The sequence below is a fragment of the Erpetoichthys calabaricus genome, chromosome 2, assembly GCF_900747795.2.
Source record: "Erpetoichthys calabaricus chromosome 2, fErpCal1.3, whole genome shotgun sequence".
Classification (NCBI taxonomy): Eukaryota; Metazoa; Chordata; class Cladistia; order Polypteriformes; family Polypteridae; genus Erpetoichthys; species Erpetoichthys calabaricus.
Window position 1 is genome coordinate 82504 of NC_041395.2, and position 26036 is coordinate 108539.

The 26036-nt window shown below is 41.0% G+C and overlaps 2 protein-coding genes across 2 annotated transcripts in view; both read right to left on the reverse strand.

The window, feature by feature from the left end:
• LOC114643014 (uncharacterized) overlaps window positions 1-26036 on the reverse strand; it is a gene marked incomplete at its 3' end in the record, with an annotated part of 1911439 nt that overhangs the window by 72058 nt on the left and 1813345 nt on the right. The window lies entirely within an intron of this gene.
• Window positions 1-26036, reverse strand: part of LOC127526734 (uncharacterized) — a 56031-nt gene that overhangs the window by 24851 nt on the left and 5144 nt on the right. The window contains exon 2 of the mRNA XM_051923236.1: window positions 7647-7925. Coding sequence (XP_051779196.1) covers window positions 7647-7925 — 279 coding nt within the window. The remainder of the gene's footprint in view (window positions 1-7646; window positions 7926-26036) is intronic.

A 26036-nucleotide genomic window follows, 5' to 3' on the forward strand; every position in this document is an offset into this window, starting at 1 on the left:
CATTATAATAACTATTCATTCAAAATCTGTACTAACCCCTACTCTCTCTTCTGTTTCCTTTTCCGGTGTCCTGTTGGTGGTGGCGTGCGCCACCACCATCTACCCAAAGCACCATGATGTTCCAACAATGATGGATGGATTAAAAGCCAGAAGTCTGTATGACCATCAGCATCAAGTGACTCCGTGAAAAACCCGAACTACCAAGAGGACTATTTCATTTATGTTAGGTAGAATGCCTAAAGGGGACTGGGCGGTCTCGTGGCCTGGAACCCCTACAGATTTTATTTTTTTCTCCAGCCTTCTGGAGTTTTTTTTTGTTTTTTCTGTCCACCCTGGCCATCGGACCTTACTCCTTTCTATGTTAATTAATGTTGTCTTATTTTAATTTCTTATTTTGTCTTTTATTTTTCTTCTCTTCATTATGTAAAGCACTTTGAGCTACTTTTTGTATGAAAATGTGCTATATAAATAAATGTTGTTGTTGTTGTTGTTGTTGTCCTTGCCTGGTGTAGTTCTTATTTATCAAATCGATTTCAGTACATTGTGACGAATGGCCGGGACCCATGCCCGACTGGGATGCCCCTTTGACACTAGATCCAGGGGAGCAGCCATGGGATTCACGCTACGTCCCTTGGAACACTTGGTGGCAGCCCCCCTGGGTTGCATTGAGGCAACAAGTTTGGAACACCGGAGCTCATTCCTGTTGGGTTCTGTGACCACCGCCAGGAGGAGCTGCATGGCTTAACGAGCCCGTCTGGGAGGGAGCACAGCCACACCTGGAGGTGCAACCGGAAGTACAGTAGGTCAACGAGCACCTGCAGCACTTCTGGGTGGGCTATAAGAGGAGCCTGCAGCCACTACTCAGGGCACCAGAGTCATGAGGAGGACGACGAGGACGAGGACGACAAAGCTGCCTGGGAGGAGTGGAGGAAAGAAGAGCATTTTTTTGTGTTTTTGTTTCACTTTGGTGTGCTTGTGCAGAACTGTGTTGAGCCAGTGGGACATGGGGAAGATGTACCCCATGGGTGAAGAAAAATAAAAATCCCTTTTTCTTTGATTTTTACATGTGCCTCTGTTGTCAGTCTGTGTCGAGTTGGACACCTATATAGCGCCTTTCACAACATACAGAAATGTGCTGACAGGTGTCACACACGTGCGCATGGGAGGCAACTAAAGGGCCTGAATGAGAGAGATTCCCTGCCGGACCGGGAGGTGGTGGAGTGCATTAACTCTTTCTCTCACTCCTCTGCAGACCACATACTGGAAATTCTGCCTGGCCCCTATGACGGCACTTCTGGTCCTGGGCACAATGACATCACTTCCAGTTCCAACCCCAGAGATGACTTCACTTCCACTGCTCTACCTTAAAAGTGCCATCTTGGTGCCAGCAAGTCAGTTCTGTTCTGGACTCTGATCCGTACACATCAGTACAATAATTTATCTGATTTTGCAGCCAGGAAATAATTTACAGGTGGCTGCCCTAAACATTTCTATGGGTTTTTGTTGAGTTTGTGACACAGGACACTGTCATTATACTCAGAAGTTACATACTGTATGGTGTCCTGCAGGACTCAGAACTTTGACACGTACTACTTTAATTCTGAACTCTCATTTATTTGTATTTAGATGGTAACAGCTGGGAACTTTCTTTTAGATCAAATGACATTCCTCTAACGTTGTGCTTAATTAGTTGTGTCAATGAATTAAATGGCTGAATAGATGGGTGTCATGTTGTAGCAATAGAAGGAGCAGCAACATACAGATATTACTCAAAATGGCAGGGGCATTAGACAAACAAAATTAGGGACATGAGAATGACCGAAAATCAACAAAATAGTTAAATAAATTAATTCAATGCATTCATAAACCTCAAAAGAATAAAAGAAGCAAGAAAATACGGTGACCTAACACAGACACATTAACACACATCTCCACAAGTAACAGTAATTATTAAGCCTGTGCCTCGTGTGGTTTTTTTCTTCCTTATTTTTCTTACACTATGAAAGGAAAAAGGAGAAGAAAAACTGAACACTGCAGCTCTGCTGATCCTGGCATTAGAACTTGTCAGGTGAAGGAGACGCTCATTTTTTCTTTCACCCCCAATACACCTCAGAGATTCTCCTTTTCTATTTTCATATCTCTCTTTTTCTCTTCTTCTCCTCCTCATCCTCCCTCCCTTCCTCATGCTAATGAGCCTTCAATCAGCTCACCCCATAACCTTAGACTGAATTAGCTGGTCGAGTGTAGTTTTTAAATCCCACCCTGGCTGTTAAGTTTAGAGATGTCCCCAAAGTCACTTGTAGGCTCAGGTGTGTGTCAAGAGAGTTTACTCATTTCCAGGTCACAGTGACCCAGAGACGTGTCCTTCAAATGACCAGGACTCCATGGCAGCCATGGCCTTTGGACCTTCATTAGCTCTGAGTTTTTCCTTCATTATTTTTCTCTCTTTTACTTCTTCTTCATTATGACTTAATGGCCCTAATGATTTCTGCCATAATGTCACAAAGAATGCCCTTTTCACTTGCCATTATGGCTCTCCATTTTGACACAGCACATTCCTGGTCCGCCTTCTTGTTTCTTGACTGCCTGCTGCTCTCTTTGTCCCTGGAAGGTCCTTAGCTAGTTTGGCCTCATGTTACCTGTCATTGACTTGACTCTAATTTTTCAGTACTGTTTACTCTTTTGATAAGATTATTGTTATTTTTCTTAGCAGTTAGTAGAGATCAAGGTGGGGATGAAGAAAATCATTTTAATTTTAAAAATTATTTCTCAAAGAAAACTACATTTAAAATTAAAGGTTTAGAAATATAAAGTGGAGCAAACATTTATGCAAACATGACAATAAGACAAGACAAGATGAGATAAGACTAAATAAAATAGGACTGGAAAACACAGAATAAGATATAAACTGATAGGATAAGTTAAGATAAGGCGCTATAAGCTGCAATAAGAAAAGACAAGACAGGCTGTGCCATAAAAAGAGAAGACCCGAGAGGAGACAAGATAAGATCTGTGTCTTTACATTCTTCTTAATCGAGATGATGAAAAGATTAGAAGCTGTCATAGTATTACAGAATTAAAGGAATATGGCCTAAGAGACAGAAGATGTCCTCAAGTCAAGTCCATTGCTTTGTATGTTTGAAGGCGCTCTATTTACACACCCCTATAAAACACAGGAGGACACATGAAACCCACCAAGACAGGATTTGAACTGTAGACAATGAAGCAGCTGTACAGTCCATCACAACAAAACAATGCAGTTAAGGGCACTGTGAACAAACTACAAAATGTGCAGAGCAGTCCAGAAACGAGTAAGCGGAGTTTGGTGTTGGTGCTGAGCACACAGAGGGTCCACTCAGCTAAGTGATGTACGCAGTGTGTGTGGTTTACCTCCTCACAGAGAGACACAGCAACAACATCATCATTTATTTATAAAGCACGTTTTCATACAACAATGTAGCTCAAATGGATACAAGGAGACACAGCACTGTCAGAACACAGAGGGGCTCTTATTTAAAGAGGGGTCGACATGCTGGATACTTCATAGAGTGATTCACACCATGTGGGAGTAAAACATTCAAATGTCTTTATAATCGAGATTGTGATGACATTGTGACGCTCAGAGAATATAACTTTATCTGTTACGGCACACGGCCAAATGCACTTGTAGCTTCTCTTACCTCAGATGTGAGACGTACTTCAAACACTTTAACAAATATCTGCACTCCGTGTCACTTATGTCTTCATTCCTCAGGTGTAAAGGTTTCTGGGTTTGCAGGTGACTCAGCATTTCACAGAACGCAGGCCACTGCTCCTCTTTGATAAAGAGCTCCCATCTCTCAGGATACGACTGATATAATGACGAGAATCTTGGAAAAAACTTCTGATCTGCATCAACTTCATATTGTTGTACTTCTTCATAGAGATTTAACAGAAAGTCAGAGAGTATTTCATTTCTACCATGTTGTTCATTTAAGTCGTATCTAAAAAAAAAAGAAATTAATTAATTCTGAATCCCACTGTGAAATGTTGAATTAGTGTAAAGCAAAGATGTCCACTGCCATTAACACAGACTTGTTGTGACAGCGGTTGTGTTTCACATTTTGTTAACATTTTGGATGGTGGGGTGGTGCAGTGGTTAGTGCTGCTGTCTATGGCTGCAGTGCCCAAGTCTGGTTTGTTCTCTTGTCTCGTACTTCTACTTGGTGGTAATTGTATTCAGAATTGTCTCGGACTCGCCCGCTGGTCTGTGTAATTTGTTTTTTGGTCTTGATCGAGACCCGTTGCCTTCTATGAAGCTGTTTTTTATCTTTTTGTTTTTTGTTTTGTGATTTTTTCACATTCGTGTCACATTTCCATTAGCAAACATCTAAGCTCGCTGTGTTTGATTTGTCTGTGCACTTTCACCAGTTATTTTTATTGTTACTGGTTAGAGTCACATTTGAGAAGATCTTCATTAGTTCAATGTAATTTCTGGAATGATTACTACTCTTCTTGTATTTGTAATAATTTCTTAGCATTATATTTCATGGGAGCCATTAGCCAGGAGAACTGACCACTCAAGCACCACATCACCCAATTGCTAAAACACAAGAGAACGATTCTAGCTTGCTGTGGACAGCAGTGTTCATGGGGACTTTGGTGACAATTGGGGTGAGACTTGCCAGCTGCTTGTGACTTTTATCTTTACTTACCGTTCTGATTTGTTAAATTGTGGAGAATTCAACACTACTGAGCCCGGCTTGTTAGCAGGCTGCTCTCTTCATCTGCCCCCAAAAACACACCAGGCTGATCTGTACCTTCGTCACTACAACAACTGCAGGTTTTTTGTTTCAAATGAGCGCAGCTACAGCAGCTGAGGTTTTGTTTGATTGCAAACTCAACTCAACTCAACTTTAATGTTATTATCCCACAAAGAGAGATTCATTTGGTTTGTGCATCAAAAGAAAACTTTCATAGACATGAGATTTAAATATAAAAAGTCAAGGAAGGAAAAATGCAGTATAAGGAAGCAAATATACATCTGAACGCCAACATGCATACATTTATTAAACATACATAAAAACATCAAATAATGATGAAAACATACACAAGTGCCATTAAATAAAGATAAACAAGACACAACACATGGAGACACACACACACACACACACCGTGTCACCACTGAGCGCAGTGCCACTCTAACCTTCTCTTCTCAGGATTTGGACATCACACACAAACAACAAATGAAATGTATTCAAAAACGTTTGGGCTAACTAGACATGAAGTACAGTGTTGTGCCCATCACTCTACGGATTATTGGGTCATCAACTTGTTGTGTTCCATTATCCATAACTTCTCTCACCAAGGCTGACTTGAGTATGAAAGCATAAGTACAATATCCATATACATATAGCACAGATAGTGAAATGGTTCATAAAGTGGCTCAGGTTGTGCAATATTACAACTGTATCGCAAGTTTACAGTGAGGTGATTGTACTTATAAGTCCAAACAGTTCTACCGGAACACTTGATGGACTGATTGGGTGCGTTTAGAGCTCTTGGGATGAAACTTTTTTTTTTGGAACCGCGAAGAAAGACTCTGAACTGTTTGCTCTCTTCAAGTTCAAATAGACTGTGTGCATGGCTGAAGCAGCGCCTGCTAGATTCTGTATCCCGATAATTCTCTCCACTCTTGACACAACTGCCGTAGAGCTTTCCGATCAGCTGCTGTAAGAGCTGTGATTCCACACTCAGATACAGTGGTTAAAATACTCTGAGTGGTGCACTGAGAGTAACAATGCTAAAGCAACTGTCGTATTTGGAATAGTTTGGCCATTCTGTGCACCATTATATGGTTACAGGCTGTTTACAATCAGATGCTATAAACTAATAAATGATAAGCAGTTAATATCAGTGTATTTGATAAAGCTGCATCAGGGATGTGGATGTAAAAAAATAAAGGGAGACCACACAGGAACAGTAGCCCTGATTTGACGCTGGGTGCTGCCAGTTTGCAAAACCAAGTGGAAACTTGCGTATGCTATGGTTTGAGCTGGCATGAGAATGTGCATGGCTTTAGGCCAGGTTTAGTTTTATACATCATGATGTGAGCGTAGAAATGGGCGTACCAAACATTTTTGTGCATACGCACCATTTATACACGAGGCGCCAAGTCACTTGTGGGGCTGAGTACCTGAGACCTGAGTAGTATGAGAACAGGAGAAAAACAAAGAATCAGAGGTGAGCCGGTGAGAGAAACACCTCAGTCAGGAGTGACCAGCGTTGGGAAGATTGGTGTCATCAGTGTCTTCAGTCAAGAGAAAGCAAGATTGAAGAAAAAATACATGAGAAATGACAAATATCCTGCACAAATTAGACTTTACACTCCCTTAGAGACACGAACCTCAGACATCTGGGACAATCGCCATTACAAAGAGTCACTGCTTTAGCTTAGGTACTTTGCCAAACTTATTCAACTAGTGGTCTTAAAACTCAGCAGAATGAGCAAAATAATAATTAAAAAAGCATTGTATCATCACTGTACTGTATATACTAGTTATAGACGTTTTATAGGGGTTGAGCTAAAACGTCCATTAGCAAATGAAAGAAAAAAAAAGAAACATGATGTGAAAACAAGAAAAGAGGTTGTAGCAAAAAAAAAATCACAGGCCTAAGACACAATTTACATTTATAAAGAGAGAAACAAGAGTCAAGTGTACACAGGGCTCAAAACTACACCATTCATTAAAAACAGGGGATAACCACAACCTTCATCAGAATGTTAAGGACTAAAACAGCAGAGAGCTCCAATCAGGACAGGCAGGAGAAGAAACAAATCACTGGGTAGACTGGGCCGAGTGCAGACATAACAGGGCCGGTGACTGGTGCCAATAAATTGATCCACACTCCTGTCATTGGTTAGGTCACATGAGGCTATAGTGGAACATCTGTCTAAACTCATAACCAGGGACAAAATATCTACAGCTGGCCTAACTGAAGAAAACGTCTGGACAGGAACACCAATAAAATAAAAGAAAAAGACACACAATTGTTTCATGGGTCCCCAGTTTGAGCTATCATTCCTTGCATATTTGTATTCAAAATAATAAAATTGTAATTAAAAGTGTTTATCATTCCCTGAAAGAAAATAAAAAAGCTTTATTTAATTAATTAATTATTTATTTATTTATTTTTCAAACCAAAACAAATTCAGAGAAAAAAATCAAGAAAGAAGTCATGAAGTTTGCATAACATTATACTGGTGACCTGATGTCCTGCACAGCCTGGACTTGCACTGATTATGTGGCTGACCTGTCATGTTGTACATGCTAAGATTTACGAAAAACATGGCGACATCTTCAAAATTCATTATTTTACTGGGTTGTTCCTCCAGTGACTATTAGACTGGCTTGAGCAGAACTTCAAGAGCATATAACCAGGTGAGAAGATCACCTTTGGTGTGACTAACAGATGAAACCTGGAACTGGGCAACCTGATCTAAATGAAAGGAGCTGTTAATTCTGCTCTGTTATCCGAGAATGATTCAGGTGAATATCAGGCTGAGAGCAGAGGCTGATGCACAAAATTACACTACAAATTAAAACAAAGAAGAGAGAAAAGAGTGTTGAATGAACAATAAATATACTGTACATCAGGTTATTTACCGTATAGAAGATATCCCATCTAGACAGTCTGACAAAAACTGAACAAATCTTTCCCTTTCACTTATGTACCAGTCATTATCATCATCATCATCCAGTAGGATATCAGGTTTACTTGAGGAACATTTTATAAAGTTGCTGATTGTCTTCAGTGTCTCTTCTGTCCAGTTTGGGTTCACATGGACTTCATTGTTTGTGAGCCTCAAAGATTCATTAAAGTCCTTTTGGTCTCCAAAGTCCGCCATACATTTATAATACAAAGTGTAACTTATTCGTTTCTTTCTGTAAGATATAAAGACATTGCACACATTCTGTCATTTTTTACTAATTAACATCTCTGTAAAAACATAAGAATTGATGACACTGAGCCATTGAATTTTCCTTTAATAAAAGCAAACACCAGTGAGGTTTAACTGTTTAATTTTACATATGGCCACATGCATAACACTAAGTAAAAAATGAAAAGTATATTGATTTAAAACTGCAAACTGTGACATGTTACAAAATAAAATTATGCAACTATTATAATTATTATAATATTCTTCTGATATTTTTGTAGTTGAAAGTGTACAGCATATAAGGGCGGCACGGTGGTGCAGTGGTACCACTGCTGCCTCGCTGTAAGGAGACCTGGGTTCGCTTTCCAAGTCCTCCCTGCGTGGAGTTTGCATGTTCTCCCCATGTCTGCATGGGTTTCCTCCGGGTGCTCCGGTTTCCTCCCACAGTCCAAAGATATGCAGGTTAGGTGGATTGGCGATTTTAAATTGTCCCTAGTGTGTGCTTGGTGTGTGTGGGTTTGTGTGAGCGCCCTGCGGTGGACTGGCGCCCTGCCCGTGGTTTGTTTCCTGCCTTGCGCCCTGTGTTGGCTGGGATTGGCTCCAGCAGACCCCCGTGACCCTGTAGTTAGGATATAGCGGGTTGGATAATGGATGGATGGATGGAAGTGTATATAAAGGAGACATAAATAGGACATGTGACATTTAGGAAATACACTGACAAAGCACCAGAAGAGCACAGAATGGCGTTTCTCCACAGACATGGAAAGAATATGAAAAAGAAAGAATGCTGAGATGCTGTTCACAATTCTCCAAATTTCTGGAAATTCTTAAGCAATTCTTTAATTGTTTCTAATTTTTTCTACCTGAGTTTTGAGTTCCACACGTATCTTGTGTTTTGGACTTTGGTCTTCTGGTGATTTCTGACTCTTCTGGTGTTGACCCACTTGGAATGTTGGACTACAGTTTTCTCCTTCCTTTTGTCTATTTCTAAATACTCTTCTACTATGCCTTTTAGACCATAAACTTGAACATGACACATGATGGCTGATGCTGAGATGAATAAGTTATCACTGAGAAGTGCAAAAAGACATGAAGGCACAGAAAGAGCAAGTCCATGAATTATGGCACCTTCTAATAATTGACCTCAATTGACCACGGGCCTCATATATAATGCAGTGTGTAGAATTCACACTAAAACATGGAGTACAGACAAAAACAGAAATGTGCATATGCACAAAAATTCCAGATGCATAAAACTGTGCGTACGGTACTTTAAGTTCCACTCACTTCCATTTTACAAATATTTGAATATGAAAATGAATTTAAATCACCCTTTCAGTTGAGTGTTTTGTTAAAAGACAATGCCAAAAGCACATATAATAAAGAAGAACTTCACTGAATGCAAAATGAAGGTCCTACTCAGTGAAGTGGAGACAAGGAAAAATGTACTTTTTGGTGGCTGAGGCAGTGGTATGAGCAACAAAAGGAACTTGCTGGATCGATACTCAAAAGTTCAAGTTCAGAAAGTCGCACAGTGCCCAAAATAAAAAAGAGGAGGTCAGATGAAATAATTTACTGCAGCAGTACTGTGTCTGTCAAACGTACCAACCACCACTTCCTGTCCATCCATTTTCTTTCTCCACATAACCCAGCGCCACAATATGGGCTCCGTAATAAATCAAAAACCAGCTGTAAGCTGAGAACGCTGATTCATCAAAGCTTTTAAGGAACATTGAAAAATCTCTGTAATACATGTTTAATTACTCCATCCATACATCCTATCCAGGATCACGCCAGTCCCAGCAAGCATACAGCATGAGGGAGGAACAATCCCTGGATGGGGTGCCAGGTCATCGCTACCGCTGTGCCACCATGCCCACATGTTTAATTATTAACAGTATACATTATGTAAATGAACTTAAAAATATGTCTGTATAATGTAATATACATACTTTAATGCATTCCATCATAAAAATGACATCAAGTATACATCCTATTATTCTAACAGCACACAGCGCCAAGGGGTTAGCTCTTGGAAATCTGAATTGACTTAGAAGCCAGGCGTCATTATCCGTAAATACGTGCGCTCTTCTATTGAATTGAATTCCTTAATTGTTATTGTATGGTACAATGAGATTCAATATGCAAATCCTCCATAAACTTATTTTCCTATAAAATAGTAAAATAATAATAATATGATAAAAAAACAATGAAAAATATACAATATTAAAGCATAAGTACAATATACATGAACATATAATGCAGATATTGCAAATGGTTCATAAAGTGGCTCAGGTTGTGTAATATTAAAATTGTGATGCAAGTTTCCAGTGAGATCATGTGCGTTTAGAGCTCTTGATATGAAACTTTTTCTGAACTATGAGATTGCTGCAGGAAAGGCTGTGAAGCGTTTGGAAGTATGGAAGGAGTTCAAACAAACTGTGCACATGACTGAGTTGGAATACATGCAGGTGCTGGCGGCTTTCTGAGGCAGCGTGTGCTGTAACAATTAACTGCTGTACATCTGTGATACCACAGATACAATGAGTTAAAATACTCTGAGTGGCGCACTGAGAGTAACAACATTAAATCAGCTAACAGTTTGGCCATTATGTATACCATTATATTATTACAGAATGAGTACAATCAACTGCCTTATATATGTAAATGGTGTGCAATTAATTTCAATATATTTGATAAATCCCACATCATTGATGCATATCTGAATAAAGGAAGACCACACAGAAACAGTAGCACTGCTTTGACGCTGTGTGCCACCAGTTTGTAAAAGTGCACACAATGTGGGGTCTGCCATGAAGACGTGAATGGCTTTACGCCAAGTTTAGTTCTTATAAATCACAAAGTAAGGGTGGAAACAGGCGTACGCAACAGTTTTGTGCATCAGCACCGTTTATACATGAGGCCCCAGATGTGTTGTTATCCATCCTGAAGTTCTTATGGAGGGTGAAAGAAAACAATTGAGTGTAGAAGTAGGATAACTGAAAAATGATGTTTTCATTGTAGGGGCTCAGGGCACATGGTAGCCTTATGACATAAGCTCCAGGAAAGCAAGAAAGCCCACCCTACATAAAGGTTGGTGTGGTGGGTAAGTGTAATCAGGCTGATTCATTTTTCATGCAAGAATTGCTACAGCAGATTGTGTGTCGCTCACTGATTCTGACACGTATGGCAGATACTTTAACCCTTTCAGCTGACATATCTCAGATATGAGGAGGCCTGAAGCCTGAAAGTTTGTCAAGCTGAACTGGAAAGCAGTGTATTCTGGGAAAGCTGAAAACCAAAGCAGGATTTAGAGCATTGTGCAGAGTTAGAAAGTGCAGCTTTGAATTGCCACAGGAAAACAAACTTGACTTTGTGATAACGATTTAGTAAGACTCTGTATGTTTGTTTTGAAGATGTGTAAGCTCTGCTAATGAGATGGAAAGAAGACAGCCAGGTGCTCATTTTATTGGGTAGGATATTTTCTTTATCAGATCTTTATTTCTTAAGGAATGAATGTCTACCTTTGTTTTTGCATATAATGTTGCATACACTTTCATTAATTTTATTGTTTTGTCTTGACTTTAGCACGAAGCCATTTTGTTTTCTAATGTGAGCAGCCATTTTGTGACACCATCTGCATGATAATAATCATAATTCTTTGCATTTATATAGCACTTTTCTCACTACTCAAAGCGCTCAGCAATTGCAGGTTAAGGGCCTTGCTTAAGGGCCCAACAGAGCAGAGTTCCTTTTTGGCATTTATGGGATTCGAACCGGCAACCTTCCGATTGCCATGATGCTGTGATCCATCACCAGACTGCATTGTCATTTGAAGTAGCATGTCATGACACAATTTACACAATGACTCAAAGATTGGAGCTGTGACCAAAACTTTGTCCAACACTGCAAATACATTTCTGGAGATTTTGAACAAATTGCTGCTAACTGTAAGCACAATGCAGAACATTCTGTAAAATCACCAAAACTTAGCATTGGTAAGGTGGAAGTTTGTAGTCAACCACTGTTGAAGAATTCACTGAGCATTCTGGTGTAAAGTTTAATAAAAATATACAAGAATTAATGGACTCTGGGGCTGCTGAAAATTTTATAAGCTCATCACTAGTGATGCATACTCTGTCAAGCACATATTCATGGGAGACAGCATAAGCGCTCTGGTGAAAGTAATTACCTGCCAAACGAGGGGTTGGTGTTGTGTTCTAATGCCTTCTCTCATCCTCCCTCTGAAGATTGACAGCTATTCCACCACTGACATCAATTCTGTTATCTGCCCTCATCCAACATCTTCTCTTATCTGCATCTTTTTTAACAGAGCCTGCTAGTTCTAGTTGGACCAAAATAGAGGAGAATGCAAGGACTTTACAAATTCTGTCAGTAAAGGGTATCACACTACATTATTGGCTTAACACTTCATTGATACTGAAATGTTGATGCATTTGAGGAGGAATTAAGTAGGAAAGTTCTGGAAAATTCTGTAAGAGGAATCACCAGTTAGACTGTCCCACACACAAACTCTTCCTGGTCCTCATTAATTCTTTCTGGTAATCCATTAACTTCCTTAGCAGTTAATCGGGCTGTGAAAACCGAGCTAAAAGTGTTGGTCCCGAGTGTCACATGTTAATTCTTGCGTAAGCATTAGAACCGAGAATCACTCTGGCTTTGGAGGCAACCCGAAGATTGGATCGACTTGGTTTGTTTAGACAATTCAGCTACTTCTGATTCGGCTTCAGTCTCTCCAGGTCTCAGTCAGTGCGCCGCCGAAGTCAGCAGCACCAATTCAGTCACAGGGCAAGTGGGTAACAGTAAGATGGGGGTCTAAGAATCCAAAATGTAGTCCCCCAGCACCCAGGTCACCAATTCGGACCCAGAACAAATTCTCAACACTCCGCAGCGAGCCTGTGGAAACTGAGAATAAGAAAGTGCTCAAAATCGGTGATTCCATAGTGTGAAATCTTGCAATTCCAAACTCTGTTAAACCAGAAGTTAATGTTAAATGCCTCGCAGGGGCCAAGATTTCTGACATAGAGGCCGCATTGGACCATGTCACCGACGATGAAGTATTTACCTTATTGTTGCATGTCGGCACTAATGATATTTATTTACAGCAATCTGAGGTATTAAAGAGGAACTTCATCTCTCTATGCACCAAAGCTAAAAGAAAATGTCAGAATTTAGTTGTATCTGGACCCTTACCAAGATTTTATAGAGGGGATGTGATTTATAGCAGATTGCATTCCCTTCACTGCTGGCTACAAACCTGGTGTGCAAATAAAAACATAGCGTTTGTGAACAATTGGGATGATTTTTTGGAAAGGCCTGGATTTTTCAAAAGAGATGTTCTTCATCCTAACTGGAGGGGATCTTATGTATTATCACAAAATATGGCAGCAAAACTGCCTGGTTGATGGATTAGAGCACCATCCAGGCCACAGTCATGTGATCTTAAATTACAGGCTGTTTATCCCACCTGCTACTATCCTGAAACTGTTACCCATAATCCCTGTTATGAGGAATCCAGTAAATTTAGTCTTGATACAAACCTTAAATTACTTGATACTCAAAAAATAAGGTGTATAATTAGACCAAGAGATAAAACTAGACCCTCCACCAGAAATTTACTTCAAATTAAAACAAAAAATATATCAGCAGTTCAGAAAGAAGCCTGCAGTTTTAAATGCTGCTTATTGAACATTCGCTCTCTTGGCAGTAAAGCTGTTTTGATAAATGATATTATATGAAGTACAAAATCTGATCTGTGTCTTCTCACTGAAACTTGGCTTAGTAAATGTGACACTGTCCCCATAGCAGAGGCGTCACCAGATGGATACTCGTTCCTTCATAAGTCTAGAGATTCTGGTCAAGGAGGAGGCCTTGGAATAATTAACTGTAACAAAATGCAAATCACTTCTAAAAATGTAATCGTCTTTACATCCTTTGAGGCATTCATTTTAAATATTAAAACAGATTCCAACACAATTACAGTAATCCCTCCTCCATCGCAGGGGTTGCGTTCCAGAACCCCCCGCGAAAGGTGAAAATCCGCGAAGTAGAAACCATATGTTCATATGGTTATTTTTATATATTTTAAGCCCTTATAAACTCTCCCACACTATTATAAACATTTCCCGCACAATTATATAGCATAAACCCTTTGTATTCTCTTAGATATTAGGTAAGATTTGTTGAAATTATGTATGTAAACACAGTTTATATACAGTAAAACCTAAATACTATTTTAAAGATATCGAGCGTCTCCGATATCAATACGTTACAGCCATTACGACAGACAGGCCACCAGCAATAAATACGTACAATGCAAGAAAAATTGTATACAGTAAAATGTGTGTACAGTGACACTAAACTATGTACATGTAATAAGTACTGTACGTAGATAATTAATTATGGTTACTCACCAACAATCACACTTGTCTGATAACGATGAGTTTAATTTTACTGCACAACAAAGGATAGCGTTACAGCTCTTCTAAAGGAGCCTCTTCAGGCAACTGTTTAGCACCGCCGTTGTTCTCCTTCCGGCAGTCTTCAATCCAAATCCCTAAAGCAGATTCCATCCAGACTACTGCCTTATTATGTCCACTTGCAACTCGTTTTGCGCCCTGGTTAAAGGACACTGCGGCTGTAGATCTTATATGCTTTTCCTCCTTTTTAAATAAAAAGAATCGTGGACTCATTGATGCAGCAATGGTGTCCTGCAGCGGTGTAGCTGTTCCCTTCCTTCAACATATCCAAAACTTTTACTTTTTCTGCAATCATTTGCATCTTCTGTTGGCGCTTGGACACGGCCCCTGAAGCAGTAGCAGGAGCACATTAATGCTGAATGAGTGAGATGAGACTTCCTGGTTAATGCAGCACTCCGTCGCTGAGCCAATCAGCACACAGGAACTTAACTGTGTGCTCTGATTAGGTAGCTTCTCAGTCATCCGCCAATAGCGTCCCTTGTATTAAATCAACTGGGCAGACCAACTGAGGAAGCATGTACCAGAAGTAAAAAGACCCATTGTCCGCAGAAACCCGTGAAGCAGCGAAAAATCCGCGTTATATATTTAGATATGCTTACATATAAAATCCGCGATAGAGTGAAGCCTCAAAAGTCGAAGCGCGATATAGCGAGGGATTACTGTATAGTGCTAGTCTACAGACCACCAGGGCCATATTCATTGTTTATGACTGAATTTAGCAATCTTTTATCTGATTTGGCTATAAATTATGATCATGTAGTACTGATGGGGGATTTTAATGTACACATTGCTGTGGAAACTGACACTTTTAGCAAATGTTTTACTTATGTTAAATTCAGTAGGATTTTATCAGATTGTCAAAAGTCCAACTCATAATCATAACCACACATTAGATTTAATTATAACTTACAAAGTTGAAATTCAAAATTGAAATATTACTCCATTAAATGAAGTTATTTCCGATCACTACTTAATTACATTTGATTTAGTCCTGCCCTTGTCAACACAGTCCCAGATTAAAACAAAGACAGTGCGACATCTAGATTGTAATTCTGCTTCAAAATTTATAGATACTTTCAGTAAGTTGAGTGTAATTGTGGAAAACTATTTAGATCAGTTAACATCAAAAGTAAACGTGGAAAACAATTTAGATCAGCTAACATCACATTATAATGTGACCTTGAGAGATGCTCTGGACACAGTGGCTCCCCTTAAAACAAAAGTGATCAAAGCACATAGAAACTCTCCCTGGTTTAATGAGAACACTCGAGCTCTTAAATTAGAGTGTCGAAAACTGGAGCGCAGATGGAGAACAACAAAGCTACATGTCTTTCAAATTGTATGGACAGAGAGTGTTAAAAAATATAAAAAAGCTCTCTTTAACGCTCGCTCAGAATACTATTCTCGGGATTAATAAAGTATCTATCTATCTATCTATCTATCTATCTATCTATCTATCTATCTATCTATCTATCTATCTATCTATCTATCTATCTATCTATCTATCTATCTATCTATCTATCTATCTATCTATCTATCTATCTATTCTACAATAATAGATTGCAATAATAAAAATCCTCGGGTAATGTTTAGAATAGTGGCTAAATTAACAAATGGGAATTCAGATCAACAGTGCAAAATACCAATAGATATTTGCAGTACAGTGATCCCCCACCTATTGCAGAAGTTATGTTCCAGACCCACCCCGATAGGTGAAAATCTGCGATATCAAAAGTGTAGCTGTGTTTTCCCAAAGTTACCAAAGTTCAGCAGCTCTAACTTAAAAATATTGGATTCAACAAAAGCCTGACACACAAAAATGATTCCACAGACAAAATATCTTCGTTTTTAAATGTTTAGTTAAGTTTCAAAATAAAACAATTCACACAAAGAAGAAAATTAAAATAGTAAAAAATGGAAAAATTTGTAATAGGAAAAGTTCAGTTCTAACCTTATCCCATTTCAACCTTAAAAATGGATCTTTCAAGTCCCTGTTTACTGGAACCTGTTCTAAACACAACTAGATCTATTATCACGCTGTTTCTCAGTTATAGTAAGAAGATTCTATCTTACTATACTACTATCTAACTTATAGGGGGAAAAGACTATACCATTGTCTATGGAAAAAATTATATTCTATTCAAATTAAGCAAACATTAATGAGAGTTTAACTCAAAACTTTAACTTTCTAAGATTGGCTCTTACAGAAAGACCACATTTTTTTAATATAGTTTAAGTCTTAAAATACCCATCCCACATGCTTTAAACACATGTAAATTTATTAAAACACACTTTGTAAACACATATGATATGTGGATGTCGGACTAAGGATATGAGTAACATCTCTCTGTTATAAAACATTTTAACGTCACGCAAGACAAGGCAGTGAGACAGAAGGACAACTGCTGTACAGGCTTCAAGCAGAACAGGTATCTTGGTAGCAGCAGCCTGTAGCTGATCTGTCCACTTCTGCTTTGCGTGCGTTCAGCTCCCCCCCCCCCTTCACAAAGCCAGCAGCAGAGACGAGAAGTGGCAAAAGGACATCTGCTGTACAGGCTTTTAAGTGATTGATGCAAAGCGCGACAAGCACAACACACAGCTGACCAGCAGCAGCAGCAAGACACCAGCTGAACCAATCGCATCTCTTTAGTGTGCGTTCAGACCCCCCCCCTTCTCAACATGAGCAACGTTATAAGTGCTGTGAGAAAGAGATTTAACCACACCTGGGGCAGGAAATAAAGGACAAATATTGTTTTTACAAAAGTTTTAAAGTAAAAATGAAAATGATGTATGTGTAACAATTCCCATGAAAATAACAATCTCTTTAAATTGTTTATCCAGTAAACCAAACCCAGGGGTGGGCGAGTGAAGTGAGTAGTAATAATAATAGTATTAATAAATCTGCAGTGTAGCGGGGGCACGATAGCTGAACCACGATATAGCGGGGGATCACTGTACAGACTTTATGAACTTCTTCAATGAGAAAATTAAAAAGATCCCAGATCTCAGCATCACAGTACAAACCGCATACTAGCTTAGCAGACCCTGTCTCACATTGAATTCAGCACTTTAGTAATTTTAATCCTGTAACTGAGCAGGAAGTCTTAACTTTAATTTCTAAAATGAAGCCCACTACTTGTTCCCTGATCCAGTGCCAACAAAACTAGTAAAAAGTGCAATGGATGTTCTTGCAGCGCGTATTCTAAACATTATCAGTAGTTCATTTTTGCATGGCACAGTACCTGATACACTAAAAGTGTCAGTCATTAAACCAGCAGTTCTCAAACCTCAAACCTAGGGGGGCGAGAAGTAATAAAAAAGGGGGTGCGGATGTTGCCATATGTGGCGTAATTTCGCTATTTGTAGGGATATTTTAAACATGTAGCAGTGTATTGGCAGCAAAAAATATAGGAATACATTTTATTAGGGTTTCAAAAAAAATTAGGGGGGCGCGATTAAAACTGTTATGAAAACTCGGGTCGCAAATACATAAAGGTTGAAAAACGCTGCATTAAACCATTACTTAAAAAGTCAGACCTAGACCCACACATACTTAATAATTATAGACTGTGCCATGCAGCCAGGGTCAATGGCCTCCTGGGATGCCCCTTCATTCTATATTCAGGGGGAGCAGCCCTGGACGGTGCAATACCTCCCCCTGGATAATAGATGTCCACCCCCGTGGGTTGGAGTGGTGCCTTGGTTTCCTACAGGGCTCCATGGGAATTGGACTCGGGTGCAGCCCTGTTGGGTCCCACAGGCACTGCCAGGGGTGCTGCAGCTTTGACTCCTGAGCCCGTATGGGCAGCATATTTGCCACACCCAGAAGTGCAGCCGGAACTCGGCGTTCAACCACATGGAGCACTTCAGTGTGGACTATAAATGGGCCCAGCAACCACCACTCAAGGAGCCAGAATTGGGAGGAGGACGACGAGGTTACCTGGGAGGAGTGGTGGAGGAAGAAAAAAGTGTTTAAGTGTGTTATTTGTGTCTTTTGGGACTGTGTCGTGCCTGTGTGTTTTTCTTCTCAGTACTCAAATGTGGCACTTGGTGCCACGGCCCACCTGCCAAGTTGTTTTGCGTGCCTAAGATAAAGTTATCCCTGATGGAGGATCGCAGGAATCGTGGGGTACAGGGGTCCTTACATCAGACTGTACAAAAATAAATTGTATTGTATTGTATTACATCTGAGTGCAGGTTTCCACTAATTATGGAATATCTGTACTTTACCAACAATGATGATGAAAATACCCATCCAGTCCCCAAAATGAAGAAAATGTGGGAGATATACCAGGCGTTTGTAGTAAAATTTTAGAGCGTTTACATTTCGGACTGTGAAGTCAGCATTGATGAAAGTCTCATGGCTTAGAAGGACAGACTGTCATGGAAACAGTACATCGTGTCAAAGAGAGCAGGATTTGGTAAAAGTTTTACGAGCTTTGTGAATCTAAAATGGGATACATGTGGAATTAGGTCCTATAGGCCTACACTGGGGAAGGGACAATGTCTGATCTGAAATACAATCAATACGGCGTTGCTACGTCATTTGTGCCGACTTTGATTGTTTCTCTGCTGGATCAATGTTACTGTGTAACCATGGACAGTTTTATACTTCACCAGAGCTATTTGACATCTTACTGCAAAGAAAGACTGGCGCATAAGGAACAGAGAGTCACCACCATCATGGCACACCTGAAGACTTTGGCAGAGCTAAATGACAGTGAGGTGAACTAGTAGCCTGGCAAAAGGGTAAAGTGCTTGTGCTGAAATGGAAAAGATAGATAGATAGATAGATAGATAGATAGATAGATAGATAGATAGATAGATAGATAGATAGATAGATAGATAGATAGATAGATAGATAGATAGATAGATAGATAGATAGATAGATAGATAGATAGATAGATAGATAGATAGATAGATAGATAGATAGTGTGACAGATAGGGGCCTCCGTGACCCCTTGAATCCTCAGACTAGACGTCAGACACCCGGTAAAAGTCCAAATAATGATTTATTAATAATAATAATTGTGCACCAAGCACCCTCCTCTCCACAATAATCAACAATACACAATAACCAATCCTCCACTCCCAGACGCGTTGCCACCCTTCCACCCAGCTCAGCTCAACATCTGGGATTTCCCATAGTCCTTTTATAGTCCTGATCCAGAAGTGTTTCATCCTCTCTGTCCACGTGACTAGGAACACTTCCGGGTCATATAAAAAACTCTTCTTCACCCCGGAGGCACGTTGTTTCTTCCTGTCATGTGATCTTGACGCACCTCCGGGTTATAGGGCACATAAGAGTCCGACAACCTCCCTACAGCGACTCCTGGAGGCCCCCATGGTATCCAGCAGGGCTGTGCATATAAACTACAGAGTCCATGATGCCCTGCTGGAATTCGGGGCACATTCATGCTGTCGGGAGAGCTCCTCCTGGAGGCCTGGGGGTGAGGGCCGGAGTAGAAAGCCAGCAATCCTTCACAATACCCCCCCCCTTAGCGAAGCCAACTGGGGCGAAGCGACCAGCCCCACGAGGGACGTCCTCCTCCAGGAGGACGCGTTAGCCGAACCTTGGCGACGTTGTCTAGGCTCCCCAGCGAACCTTGGGGGAACGGTGTATCTTCTGTACCACCGCTCCCCTGTCCTCTGGGGACAACTTCGCCACAAGTGGCCTGGCCGATGGCAGTTGTAGCACCGACGCTGCCCTCCTGGTAGTCTCTCTTCCCGAGACCTGAAACATCTCGGGAATTCTGTCAGCTCCACCCTTTCCTCTGCTAAGGAGGGTTTTTCGGCCGCTTTGCTGCTCTCTGCCCGTTTTTTTACTTTGTCAGGAGACCTGCTTTTTATTTCGGGGATCTCCTGCTTACTCTGGGGCTTGTGCACAGCGTGTGGCTCTCTATGGAGAAGAGAGAGCCTCTTTGCTGTTTGCACGCCCGTTGTCCTATGTATTATAGGAGGCGGCGTCATTAGCACCACATCATTCTGGGTAACAGCACTTTCCAGCTGCCCTGGTTTGATTGGCACTTCCTCCGCCCCTCCAGTAACTAATGACAACTCCCTTATCACTTTATCAGGAGACTCCCGTTTCTCTTTTAGGATCTCCTTTTTAATCTGGGGCTTTTCCACAGTTTGGATCTCTCTATTAGTAAAAGAGAGCCCTTTTTCTGTCTGAACGCCCATCATTTTTACCTTAATTAGGGGCGGCGTCTTCAGCCCCGCATCACCCCGAAAGACAGTACTTTTCAGCTGCTCCGGTTTGACTGGCGCTTCCTCCGCCCCTTCTGTCATCACACCACAATCTCTTGTAGGGCTCGCAGTGGTTTGGCACCCGCTACTTATCAAATGCGGGCCTGTTTCACACTGCGTCCCTATTTCATTATATACGGTACCGGCATTTCCTACTTGTACCGCCAAATCATACAACACGGGACGCTCTCTACCAAACCGCCGTAGGTATTCATCCAGATTTTTTAACGGCGCTTCAGCTGCTGCTCCCAACTCTCCAACAATCTTCTGTATTGTTGCCACAATCTGTAAGAAACTGTGCATGGGCTGAAGCAACTTCTCCAGCTCGTGCACGTCCAAAAAGTTATTTAATTCAGCCGGAGTTATGCTCAGGAGATCACTAGCCTTACCCTCCAGCTGGGAGCCAATGAGCACGCCCGCTCCTGGCACGTGCTCTGACGGGTTCCGCAAGGGAGCCTGGGATTTGGAGTTTTCGGAGGTCCGCGGTGCCGCTTTTGGCTGACTGCGGTCCGTCTGTCTCAATTTATCGACAGATCGCTCAGTCATTTCCCGAACCTCCTTACCTTTTTGTAGGGAGAGCGGAGCTTCGCTCGCCTCCCCTTTCCTTTTCAGAAAAACCAAGTCCGTCTTTTCCGGGGTGAAGACGAAAACATCAGGACGCGTACCATCTGTGTCCCCCACACTTTCCGGGGTGGTCACATGCCCTTCACCAGCACCCAACATGCGGAAGTCCTTCGTTTTATTTTCAGGCCGTGATGAGCGTACACCGTCATCTTCAGGAGGTTTTCCTGCCCTCCGCAGAGTCTCCGGATGGACACCTGGGAGGTATGTGCACGGGACAAAATGGGTTATTTTAAAAAGGTTTTCAAATGCTTCCCCGGCACATACCTCTTTGAAGTCGTCCTCCTCCGGATGTCTCTCCCGAGACGAGTAACCACTCCATGGCTTGTCTTGAGCATTGGGCATATTAAACATAGGACCTCCACTTCAGCTGCCGCTCTGCTTAAGTTTTTTCTTCCCCATGACGGTCTTGGAAACAGAAGGTTTTGGCGACGTTGCAGTGTGTCAGAAAGTTGTCTTCTCAGGGTTCTGTCCACAGTAAAAATTATTTAAATTCAGGTCCTCTGCCAACTGATGACCAGAGAATCCTGCTGAAACTACGCCAACTGTGACAGATAGGGGCCTCCGTGACCCCTTGAACCCTCAGACTAGACGTCAGACACCCGGTAAAAGTCCAAATAATGATTTATTAATAATAATAATTGTGCACAAAGCACCCTCCTCTCCACAATAATCAACAATACACAATAATCAATCCTCCACACTCCCAGACGCGTTGCCACCCTTCCACCCAGCTCAGCTCAACATCTGGGATTTCCCATAGTCCTTTTATAGTCCTGATCCGGAAGTGTTTCGTCCTCTCTGTCCACGTGACTAGGAACACTTCCGGGTCATATAAAAAACTCTTCTTCACCCCGGAGGCACGTCGTTTCTTCCTGTCATGTGATCTTGACGCACCTCCGGGTTATAGGGCACATAAGAGTCCGACAACCTCCCTACAGTGACTCCTGGAGGCCCCTATGGTATCCAGCAGGGCTGTGCATATAAACTACAGAGTCCATGATGCCCTGCTGGAATTCAGGGCACGTTCATGCTGTCGGGAGAGCTCCTCCTGGCGGCCTGGGGGTGAGGGCCGGAGTAGAAAGCCGGCAATCCTTCACAATAGATAGATAGATAGATAGATACTTTATTAATCCCAAGGGGAAATTCACATACTCCAGCAGCATCATACTGATAATAACAATATTAAATTAAAGAGTGATAACAATGCAGGTATACAGACAGACAATAACTTTGTATAATGTTAACGTTTACCCCCCCGGTGGAATTGAAGAGTCGCATAGTGTGATGGAGGAATGATCTTCTCAGTCTGTCAGTGAAGCAGGACGGTGACAGCAGTCTGTCACTGAAGCTGCTCCTCTGTCCGGAGATGATCCTGTTCAGTGGATGCAGTGGATTCTCCATGATTGACAAGAGTCTGTTCAGCGCCCGTCGCTCTGCCACAGATGTCAAACTGTCCAGCTCTGTGCCTACAATAGAGCCTGCCATCCTCAGCAGTTTGTCCAGGCGTGAGGCGTCCCTCTTCTTTATGCTGCCTCCCCAGCACACCACCGCGTAGAAGAGGGCACTCGCCACAACCGTCTGATAGAACATCTGCAGCATTTTATTGCAGATGTTGAAGGACTCCAGCCTTCTAAGGAAGTATAGTCAGCTCTGTCCTCTCTTGCACAGAGCATCAGTATTGGCAGTTCAGTCCAATTTATCATACAGCTGCACTCCCAGGTATTTATAGGTCTGCACCCTCTGCACACAGTCACCTCTGATGATCACGGGGTCCATGAGGAGTCTGGTCCTCCTAAAATCCACCACCAGCTCCTTGGTTTTGCTGGTGTTCAGGTGTAGGTGGTTTGAGTCGCACCATTTAACCAAGTCCTTGATTAGGTTCCTATACTCCTCCTCCTGCCCACTCCTGATGCAGCCCATGATAGCAGTGTTGTCAGCAAACTTTTGTACGTGGCAGGACTCCAAGTTGTATTGGAAGTCCAATGTATATAGGCTGAACAGGACTGGAGAAAGTACAGTCGCCTGCGGCACTCCTCTGTTGCTGACCACAATGTCAGACCTGCAGTTCCCGAGACGCACATACTGAGGTCTGTCTGTAAGATAGTCCACGATCCATGCCACCAGGTATGACTCTACTCCCATCTCTCTCAGCTTGTCCCTAAGGAGCAGCGGTTGGCTGGTGTTGAAGGTGCTAGAGAAGTCCAGAAACATAATTCTTACAGCACCACTGCCTCTGTCCAAGTGGGAGAGGGATCGGTGTAACATATAGATGATGGCATCTTCCGCTCCTACCTTCTCCTGGTATGTGAACTGCAGAGGGTCGAGGGCGTGGTGGACCTGTGGCCTCAGGTGATGAAGCAACAGCCTCTCCATGGTCTTCATCACATGTGACGTCAAGGCGACAGGCCTGAAGTCATTCAGCTCATTAGGACGTGATACCTTTGGGACGGGGGTGATGCAAGATGTTTTCCAAAGCCTTAGGACTCTCCCCTGTTCCAGGCTCAGGTTGAAGATGCGCTATAGATGACTCCCTACCTCCAGCCTTCAGCAGTCGTGGTGATACTCCATCTGGACCTGCTGCTTTGCTGGCACAAAGTCTCCTCAGCTCTCTGCTTACCTGGGCTGCTATAATTTTTTTTTTGGGGGGGGGGGGGGTAATCTCTCTTATGCTGGCATCAGAAGAAGGATGGGTGGAGGGTGCAGTACTCCGAGGTGAGAGTGGGTTAGGGTGATCAAACCTGTTAAAGAAGTTGTTTGTTTTCTTAGCACTGTAGATAATGCAGCTACAGTCTCTCAAAAGAAATACTAGAAAAAGATATTTTGTCACCTGGTGGAACAGTGCATTAGGAATGCATTCATCTTATACAAATAAAAAGCTGGTGAAACTGAGTGTCATGCACACTTTACACGCCAGCATTGCAGCACATCCACCATCCACACTACCGCACATCGTGGATCAGTCCAGAGTGTCTTATTGGTAGACATTTTATTGATTTTATACCTCTAGCAGAAAAAATAAAACAGAATCCAACTCGTACCTGTGCAGTGTGCTGTTCAAAAACCGATCAATCAGAAAGAAACGCGTGATTATCTGTCAAACTGTGACGTTGCACTGAGTGTTTCACCGTACTTTAAGATTTACTACACAAAGGACTCATTTCGAGATTATATGCTGTTTTGGTATCATTAGTAATATTATTATTACTGTTATTATTATTTTTGTAATTATTGTTCATTTCTTCTTATATTTTTATTTATCATTACTATTCTTATTTGTATCTTTATTATACTTTTGAAAGGTAATAAAAATGTAACTTTTTATGCCACAAAAAATGCAATTCTGTTTCCATGTGTTTTTGGAATAAAATGGAACACCAAGGAGGTTAAACTCCGGGTGATGACTGGCGGTAAGTTTAACTTGGATACCCGCCTTGTTACCAAACCCCTCCTAGAATAAACACATCAACTGGAGACCCCGATCAGAAAGACTGGACATCATAACATTGTGGAATTTAAAGAAATGTCAAATAAAAATTTCCATGAATTCCTTTGTGGAAGGAAGGGAATGGGGGAACAAAACGAGCGCTCTTTTAAAACAATCCACAATGACAAAATGGTAGTATGACCCTTAGAGACTAGGAGATCAGTTATGAAATCCACCATTATATTCTCTTAAGACCGTGTGGCAGGGGCAAATGGTAGAAACAAATATTTAAAACTAGCAAAATACCCGCGCTTCGCAGCGGAGAAGTAGTGTGTTAAAGAGGTTATGTAAACATATATATACATAAACATACTGTATATACATAAATATATACATATACACATCCACATATATATACATATATCAACATATATATACACATACATATATATATATATATATATATATATATATATATATATATACACACACATGCAGACACATATACATATATATGCATATCTATCTATCTATCTATCTATACATATTTGTATATCTACATATATATATACACATATATACATATATATACATATACATATTTGTATATCTACATATATATATAAACATATATACATATATATACATATTTGTATATCTACATACATACACATATCTATCTATCTATATATATATATATATATATATACACACATATATATATACACATACATATATATATATATATATATATATATATATATATATATATAGCTGATTACCCAGTGGATTCGCTCACTGAGTGCAAGAGAAAAAAATAAAATGTATGTATAAAATAAGTTTAATTGCCAAATTTATTTTTTCCACAAATAAAGAGCACTTACAATAACATAGAAATCAATATAAACAACATTAACATCATTATCATTTGAGAATATGAAGTAATATATAAGAAGCACATTGCATATAAATATAAATTATTAAACATTAAAATGTTCTTCTATAAAACACTACCGTGGCTATTCGTTTGTCTGTCCAGGATTTTAAATCAGCTGTAGCTCGCAAACCGTTTCACCTATTGACTTGAAATTTGGTACACAGATACTACGTCACGTCTACTATTCGCTTTCCCACACATATGAACACATATATATATATATATATATATATATATATACACATACATATACACACACATACACATATATACATATACATACATAGTGCGTTGCAACACGGGCTGCGATTGTTACATGGGAGGGAGACGACAAATCACAGCTTCCCGCTTTCTAATCGGGCTTGTGATTGCTGCTTTGAC